The sequence below is a fragment of the Gavialis gangeticus genome, unplaced genomic scaffold, assembly GCF_001723915.1.
Source record: "Gavialis gangeticus isolate Ggan-Ray unplaced genomic scaffold, GavGan_comp1, whole genome shotgun sequence".
In the NCBI taxonomy this organism is placed as follows: domain Eukaryota; kingdom Metazoa; phylum Chordata; order Crocodylia; family Gavialidae; genus Gavialis; species Gavialis gangeticus.
In genome coordinates this window covers 28,898,663-28,907,952 of record NW_017729025.1, presented here as the reverse complement: position 1 = coordinate 28,907,952, position 9,290 = coordinate 28,898,663, and the positions used below count along the sequence as shown (strand labels likewise).

General features: G+C 45.2%; 1 protein-coding gene across 5 annotated transcripts in view; it reads left to right on the top strand.

Annotated features, from left to right (window-relative positions):
• The window catches only part of EML1 (echinoderm microtubule associated protein like 1), a 312,189-nt gene that overhangs the window by 251,714 nt on the left and 51,185 nt on the right, over positions 1-9,290 (top strand). For 3 of the 5 annotated variants that reach the window (XM_019518578.1, XM_019518580.1, XM_019518581.1), the window contains exons 15-17: positions 298-355; positions 4,616-4,741; positions 5,018-5,149. In XM_019518578.1, coding sequence (XP_019374123.1) covers positions 298-355; positions 4,616-4,741; positions 5,018-5,149 — 316 coding nt within the window. The remainder of the gene's footprint in view (positions 1-297; positions 356-4,615; positions 4,742-5,017; positions 5,150-9,290) is intronic. The other 2 variants (XM_019518577.1, XM_019518579.1) reach the window with 1 other exon arrangement.

Here is a 9,290-nt window from a genome sequence, read left to right as displayed (position 1 = left end):
AATATTTTCTATCTAATTTGCACTATCAAAATGAATTGGTCAGATATATTCTGTAAAAAAACTATTTTAAATGGAATCTCTTTTAACAAAACTAAAGTCTTACTTAGACTGTCTGATTATTAAGGATCCTGGTTTCCTCTGATCAAAAATAATCCCCAATTTTGGGGTTAAAAAAGATGACCCAAAATCCACATTTTTCTGTGATTTAAATGAAATGGAATAATGGATTTTGGGTTACTTTTTAAACCCCAAAATTGGAGATGTTTTGGAATCAGAGAAAACCAGGATCCCTGCTTATTATCACAGAAAACTAATATCTTGGAATGGAAATTATCAAAAACTTCACAAAACTGAGGTGATAGCACTTATATTTAAAGACAGCTTCCTGTTCTAAAAGGCAATCTAAAAAGTGACTTATTAACCATGTTTCCTCAATTAATGCTCTATTTACAAACCAACATCCTGTGATAATCAGTGACGATGTGTAGGGAGTACACGGGAGTGCATGTGCACCCCCTGACCATCCACACTCCCCACTTAGGTGATGGCGGGGGGGCAGGCAGGAGCGCCAGTGCTCCCACTGTGAGCGCCGGCCAGAGAGCAGGAGTGCCGGATGTAATGCTGCAGTCACTTCCGGAAGCACTCCAGCCACTTCTCGGTCGGTGAGATTGGCTGTGGCCACCCGCCCCCCGGTTGCTGGTGGGACACGTGCCTCCCGACGAAGGTGGCACCAGTCACCCATGGTGATAATGCCAACCAGAGAGAAAGTTAAATGGAAATGATTTGGTCACTAAAATTATACATTAGCTTATTTGTCAAAGATTTGTTTTCAGTTAAGTCCTACATTAATTGGTAGCAAAGCTCCTAATGAAAATGTTTATATTAATTTTGTCTTTCTTCTTAATAGTGTTAGCATGCTTTAAATGCTTGACCTGCTTTCATACACTTTTTTATTATCATTCAAAATAATTATATTTATATTTAATCACTAAAGTCAGAGGTGATATTTTTTTTAGTTCATGGGTGTCTTCAGTTATTACATCAGAATTTGAAAATTTAAATATTATGTAGAAATAGTCACCAGTAAGGAATGTAGCTGTCTGTTAAAATTGAAAAGGTTAACTTTGTTTAGCACTAGGCTAGCAATTCTCAGTCAGCATGCAATGAGATCTTTTCAAAGGTGTCGTGGGATGCCCAATAATGTTAGCATTGCTACGTGTGCAAACATGATTCACAAGCTAAGCCCAGCGATTTCAAATAGTAATCCATAGGGTTAAAAACATTCTGACTTGTTGTTGTCTTTCTGACTTTTTTACAACAGAAGAACTGTTCTGTTATTTTTCTATAGTTAAAAAATGCATGTAAAAACTAATAACTGCTATTTTCCTCAAGTCTAACAAGGAGTGCCTTGAGTAACAAGGTTGAGAACCACTGCATTAGGCACTCTGAATATCTTTCCAGACGGTGCCACTGGGCACGTCTACATAGGATGCTTCATCCCCGTAGTGATAAGTTATGGCAGCGTAACTCATCACTAGTACAATGTAGCGTCAGTGGGCATGAGCCGTGATGCCAATGCTACTGCACAGTAGTTTGTTGCTACTGCACAGTAGCATCAGAAATGACCTGTGCAGCACTGGGACTGTGCAGTCTGGTGCACGTGTAGATGTGCCAACTGAAAAGCACACCCTGCCTATATGCCAAATATGGATAGGAGGTAGTGAGAACAGCGCCATTACCATTTTTAAAGAAATAACTCACACCAGGAATTCCACCATCCAGGATAATGCTGTAATCACTGGGTTACAGAGTAAAACTCCGTCCTGCTTGCCCTCTTGATTCTTCACCTCCTTGTACTCATTGGCTGCATCCAGACGGGTGCAGCCATGCAATATGTGGTACCACAGGCACACCTGTGGTGCCTCATACTGCACATTCAGTTGTTCTCCACACTGCAGTGGAGCAGTACTCAGGGTTTTTTTGACCCCCGTATATCCAGGGGTCAAAAAAACCTGCAGAAAAAAAAGCAGAGTGGTGCACATGGCGGCAGCATGCACCACCCAAAGCTGGGGCCTGGCCACCTGGAGCCACACTCGATTGTTAGCCAGGCTCAGTGTGGCAGGATCACTGCTGCAGCAGCCCTGGGAGACGCCCAGAAACCCAGGTAAGGCTGATAGGGCCAGTTCATTGCTAGCTCCAGCGTCTTCTACCCTACCTGGGGCAACTTGCAACACACCACAGTGTGCATGGCATGGGCATTCCTCAGGGACAACTAGTGGCAGCACCAGGTATCCTGCTGCTACTTGTCCCTGGGGAACAAAACATCTGCATTCATCTGGATCCAGCCATTGAGTTATTAATGGCTAAGTGTCTAGTTGGGAGAAGGTATTAAGTCAGATTCCCCAGGGGTCTGTCCTAGGTCTGATAATCTTTCATATCTTCATTGATGATTTGGATGATGGGATCAAGTACAAGCTTAGCAAATTTGCGGAGGATATACAATATAATTGGGTGGAATTGAAGGTACTGTAGAGGGTAGGGGTAGGATCCAGAAGGCCTGGATAGACTAGACCAGGGGTTCCCAACGTTTATGTGCCCAAGAGCACTTTCACATTTAAAAGAAAAGGCAGCAGGCACCAATATGAATATTAAAGTTTAGAATTTAGATCAATCTGATCATCTCACCCATTACTTAAAATTGCATTAGATCTGCAACTTCAAAATGCAGCTTCCCTTTCTTACAAAAATATTTAAGTAAAAAATATCTGTTGGAATATAGTACTATGTCTAATTTTGGGCTACGCTCTTCAGGAAGGATTTGGAAAGTTTAGAAAGAGTCTAGTGCAGAGTGACAAAAATGATTAGAGGTCTGGGAAGCAAGCTTTATAAGGAGAGGCTAGAGTTTTTTAGTTTGGAGAAGAGAAGCAGACAGGGAGAGATGTTAATAACAGTCTTCAGATACCTCAGAGAGGATAGAAATGTGGTTTTCTCTGTGGCCCTACACGACAGGAATACGAGTGCTGGCTGGGAAGGCATGGGGGCTAAGGTACATGGTTGACAGCCCAGAAGTTGTAAGTTCAAGGCCACAGCAGAACCATGCACAGCACAGCACAGCACAGCCCTGTCAGATTCCGGTGAATCTGCAAATTCTGTTAAGTCAAGCATTGAAACAGGATATCTCGAGAAGTTGTTGTATCTCCATCCCTGGAAATTTTCAAGAGCAGCTTGTACAGACATTATTGGCTGTGGTAATATGGCCAGGGATGTTCCTGCCTTGAACAGGGGGCTGGACTAGATCAGGAGTCATCCAACTCCCAATGTGTGTGCCAGAGCATGGCACAGGAAGGCATTTTATTTGGCATGCGTGCCTCAGGGCAGATGGTGGGGAAGGAGCCAGGGCTGTTACCACAACAAGGATGGGGTATTTTGCAGCTCGCCCGCCGTCCTCCCAGAAGTGTGCAGTTAGCTGGGCTGTGGCTTTGCATACTGTGGTACAGTGGCTTGTAGCCTCCCCACCACCTGCTGCAAGGAGCCTGGGCTCTGTGGTGGGTGACGGGCCTGCCCAGAGCCTGGGCTGGCTGTGGCAGATGGCAAGCTGCTGCACCGAGGTCTGTGGAGATGTGGCCTGGCTTGTGGTTGGTGGCAGGTGCATCTGTGCCTCTAGGCAGACGGTGAGAAAGGGGCTGCAGCTGTGTTGCCACAGCAAGGATCGGGCCCTTTGCAGCTCCCCTGCTGTCCTCCCCTGGCACACAACATCTTACAAGATGAGGTTGGTGCTTTTGGCACTCCAGCCAAAAATGTTGCCAACTCCTGGACTAGATGAACTTGAGAGGTGCCTTTGCCTTCCAGCCCTGCTTTCCTATGATCCCACTCTTGGCTGGACAGTGGGTCAGGTTTAACAGGAAAGGGGAGGAAATCCCCAGCCAGCCTATCTCCTGACTTGGTGGTTAGAGGACCCTTCAGGGACTCAGTCCCCTCAGAATAAGATTGACCTAAAACGAATCTCTACTTGGGTGGGAACCCAACCTCCACCATAAGCTCTGTGTGTGGTTTGCATTATGCTACTTTTGTGTTTTCAGCATCGGTCACTAGACATACCTCACCTGAAGACTTGGGAGTGAAGTGCACAGGCTGGTCTAGATTGCTTCTTAGCATGTGCAGTAGTCCAAGTCTAAGCAACGAGGGATCTTTAGATGCAAATGGAAATGCTTTATGAGTCAAAGCACCTATGCAGCTGAGTTGAAATCAGTACAGAAATCATAACCTTTCAGTACCTGATTTACATAGTTTTAACTAAGTAAAGTTAATGTCTCAACAATATAATTTTTTTTGGCAGTGTTATAAAGACAGACCTTCAGCTGATGATAAATTGTCTAGTTCTATTGAAGGTAGTGGAACTATGATTGTTTATACCAGTTAAGGACCTGCTCTCTAGTATTTTGCTTATTTTATATAAAAATGATATAGCCATGGATTTGACCTCATCCAAGACTGTGCTACTTCTATAAAAAGTAATTTGTTAGGCTGCATATCTGTAACTTTTTTTTTTTTTACAAAAAACTGTTAAGTAATTTTGTACAAATCTAACAAGTCCATTTTTCTATTATAAATACAGATTCCAGAGCAATTTGGTCCAATCAGAACTGTAACAGAAGGAAAAGGTGATGTTGTTTTGATAGGCACTACTAGAAACTTTGTTTTACAAGGCACTCTATCAGGGGACTTTTTTCCAATTACCCAGGTAAGCTGTAGCCTCACAAGTTAATAGACTGCAAATATTTAAAAATGTGCAAGAACAATAAAAGCAGTTGTTTAATTTTATAAAAATACAACACTGTTTAATTAATCAGTGGAGTTAGCAATTACAGAATTTGATAATTATGCCTCTATCCAAAATAAAGAAAATTTTGACAGTTTTAATATATAGGCTAATTTGACCACATTCGTTGGTATTCATTCTGGACTGAATATTGATGTGACTGTACAGTTTCTGGAAAAAATATTTCTATTTGTACAGGGACACACTGATGAGCTGTGGGGGCTAGCCATCCATTCTGCTAAACCTCAGTTCTTCACTTGTGGTCATGACAAACATATTACACTCTGGGATGCTACCACCCATTGTCCTATCTGGAACAAAATCATAGAGGTATGTTCTAGTAAACCAAATTTTTATTTACAGAATAAAGTTTCTAACTAAATTGGGTGATATAAAAGTACTAACGAATTACCTGTCAAGAATGACCAGGGGAAGGAGGGGCACAGCCACCCACCACCCTGCACAGCTGCCGCCTCCCAGGAGCAGGGGCGGAGAAGAAGCTTGCCCTTCTGTTCCCCTCTGCCAGCACCCCACGCTGCTGCCGCCTCCAACACTGCTGGCCTCACCCCCCCCACCCCTTGGCTCTGCTCCTCAGAGGCTGTGGAGCACTGCCATGATAGCAGGAAGGGAGTGGGGGGGCAAGGCCAGTGGCCACCTCCAAGGAGCAGGGCTGGGGTGGGGTGGGGGACGAGGCCAGTACCGCCGGCCTTGCCCCCCTGCTCCATCCTCGCTGTCATGGTGGCGCTCCACACTCTGATTGGCTGTTTCACTAACCAGTCAGAGTGTTCCAAGAGTTTTACGGACAGACAGATGGACTAAGCCCTTTATTCTATAAGAATTTTTTTTAAATATATAATGGGAGGAAAAGAATTATAGTATAAGACAATAGTATACTATCCTATAAGAATTTATATTATAGAGAATGATGACCACAAAACTGAAATTAGCATATTTAGGCAGTTAAAAGTAATCTGATCACTAACCTAAGCAAGTTAAGTAGATGGAAACATTCACAGCTGATAGAAGTTGTACCTTCATAGAAAATAAATAATATTAAATAAATACATTTATTTTACAACATCCTTCTTTGTTTTATTTTTAAAAGTGAGGTTATAATATTGCTTAACTTTATTTTAACAGTAAGCCTTAAATGAGCTCAGTCATAGCATTTGCTACGTATTCAACCTGGTTAGTCTTCACTTCCTCTCTTCCCATTTGATATGGAACATTTGTCTATCGATAATGAAGATATGTAAGGATAGTGTGTGAACATTTTGCACATACTTTAGTTAAGCCACCAAATGATTCATTTGGGAACACATATAATTTATGATTATAAATTTTAATTTTGGTTATTTGTATGCAGAAATAAAAACTGGTTTCCCAAAGCTTATTGGAATAGTTGGAGGACTTCTCAGACATCTAGATCAGTGAGGACCAACCTTTTTTACAGGCATACAACAAATTAGCCCCATACCCTCACTGAGTATTCTGATCCCCTTCTTTTGCCCATTCTGCTGCTCTGCTTTCTGCTCTGAGCTCCCTGACAGTTCTCTTCCTCTGCTTTCTACTTCCTACCCTGTGCTCCCTGCCTAAACTTATGCTTCCTTCCCTATCTGCTGCTGTACTGCTTGTCCCCTGTCTGATCTATCTCATCCCACACACAGAGGCTGCCCATGCCACTTGTGGCACTTAAAATACTTTTGGTGCTATCTATATGAAATAAGCTAAAGATTCTCCTCTTCAACTATGAGACAATCACCATCACATCTTTCCAGCAGTCTGTATTTATAAATCTCATTTTACTGTAAACAGTGAGCATTTTTTTCATGTTGAGCTATGTCATATCTGTGCTGGGCCACGCACTACACTTTTCACTTTCTTCTTTCTGTTGAAACTAAAAGTTCCATAGCTACCTAAGGTCTGAAGCTCAAACCAGACTGCTAACAAGGCCCTTGAACCTCCACCTCAAATTTTACAAGTGGGACTTTTGAAGTAAAAATCTCTTCTCCCTGAATCTCAACTTCCATGCATTTCCTTCAGCCAACTGGTCCATGTATTTACTTTAGATTTGTAGCTTTGTTTCTTTAATTATTATGAATGTCTGAATTGTGTACTGCATCAGCCAGTCTTCTAGTTATAATCATCTATCCCTTTTGCTGAAGTACTTTCCAGTTCCTAATGAAATACACTGACGGTATGTAAAAAACCAGCTCAGTTAATCTCTCACTCCCAGACTTCAAGAGTTAGCAGATGTGCAACTCCTGTAGTCCATAATTTGCGCTGTAGCTATCACTTACATGGCAACAAAAAACTGGGCAGTATGTACTGGATGTTTATTTGCATTGAGAGAGAGATCTGTCAAGAACTGAGTCAAGTGCTTTGATTCGGAGTCTGTCTGGTTAGTTTGGTTAATTCTAGAACAGAGACGGGCAATTATTTTGGGCTGAAGGACGCTTACCCATTTTTGGCAAGCTGACAAGGGCTGCATGGGTAGCCTCGCCCCCTCAGCAGGTGCCCCAACCCCATGTCACCGTCTTCGGACCAATGTCCCAATGTCTTGGGACCCAGGTCCCAGGGCCAGCACTGGTGGGCCCAGAGCTGGGCGCAGGCTGGCAGGGGTGTGTAGGGCTGGGCTGGCAGGGCTGCACCAGCAGAGAGAGGGGGGCACTGGCCTGGCTCCATAGAGTCCCTGCTGGCTTGGGACCCTGTACTCCTGCTGCCCTGCTCTGGGCCCCACCGGCACTGTCCTCAGGACACCGGTGTGGGCCCCATGCACCCACTTACTCCCAATGCCCCCCAGCCCCACGGTACAGGCCAACAGCAGCCCACAGCCCTGACCCCGCGCTCACCAGCAGGGAAACAAGCTGGTGCTGAGTATGGGGAAAAACACCCCCCCGCTTGCTGCTCTGGGCAGTGTTTGCCACTTCCACCTCTGTGCTGCCCAGTGTGCGAGCTCCAGGCAGGCAGCAGCAGCCAGCACTGTCCAGCGCAGCAAGTGGGGGGTGGGGGCCGCAGCTCCTGCTGCTGCGGCGCAGGCCTGACAGGCGAGCCCGGAGCCGGCACGGGGCCCAGACTGACAGCGGGGCTGGGTTACAAGCTGGTGCTGAGTGTGGGTAAAAGCAGCCCCTCACCCGCCCTGTACCCGGCACCCCGTGCTGCAGCTGCCCTGTGCTGCAGCCACTCGCAGCCTGGGTGGGTGTTTGCCCAGCCTGCACTGGAGTGGGAGCAGGTGGATTGGAGCTCCAGTTCTGTCTCTAGTCCGCTTGCCTCCACTCCAGTGGAGGTTGGACAGACACCAGCCTGAGCTCCCTCCTCTGCTTTCTCCCCGCCTCCCATCCTGAGACAGCACTTGGGGTGGGATGAGGTGGGGCGAGGCTGCAGCAGCCCAGCCACTGGAGCAAACAGAAGTTAATGTAGGCGTTTTGGAGCACCTTCATTTGAACCCTCATTTGAACCCTCATGCAATGCAGGTTAATTTGGTGCACAACTGGAGCACTCTGCAACCATGGTCTTCTGTTAGGGCACGACTGTAGAGCATTTGAAAGGGGCCAATTGCACAACATATGTCATTTCTGTGTTCACCTACAGTTCTGTTTTCAGATCTGACAGTGGACTATCTGTAAATTCAGTGTGGAGGAACTTGTTTTCCTTCCTTGTTTCTCAGCCTGTCTGTTTCTCTCTCGTCCTGCAACCTAGTGTCTAAGCACTAGCAGAAGGCAGTGTAGATTTACACCTGTGTAGACTAACTACATCAGAGATGTATAGCATAAGCATTTGTAAGCAGAAGGCTTGCTTCATCAGCTGCTGTGAAGGAACTGCAGGAAGCAAAGCTACTAAATAGAAAGTAGTGGCTAGAATACAAGAGGAGGAAGGACAGTACTGAGAGAGGGAAGGTGGGTAGAAGAGAGAAGAACAAAGCAGTTAATTAATTGAGGGACATGGGCCTTATAAAAACTCATCCAGGTAATGGCATCAGAATCCAGTCGCAGTTTAGACTATACTTAACACAGCCCACAAGCTACTCGGCTAGTAGCAATCTGAACAGCTAATGAGCTAATCAAATCTGAAGATGGCATGTTGCTTACAGTATGGACCTCCCATTAGTGGAGCAGGAAATATGCTGCACAAGGACTTCAGAACTTGCTGAATGTGCTGCTAAAGAACTTCATCCCCTCAGGATGACAGCTGCTCCTCAGGGCCTGGACTGCTTTTAACCATCTAAGAATGGGCGTTGGATGGTTTAAGGCAAACATGCACTCTTAAGGCCTCTCCAATGATGCTGGCTGCAGCTTTGGTGCTCAAGCTCAGATGGCTGACCATGTTCATAGGTTCATAAATGTAGGGTTGGAAGGGACCTGAGCACATCATCAAGTCTGACCCCCTGCCCTGGGCAGGAAAGAATACTGGGCTCATATGACCCCTGGTAAGTTTAAGCTCATATGACCCAGCTATGTAGTTGCCAAGTCTC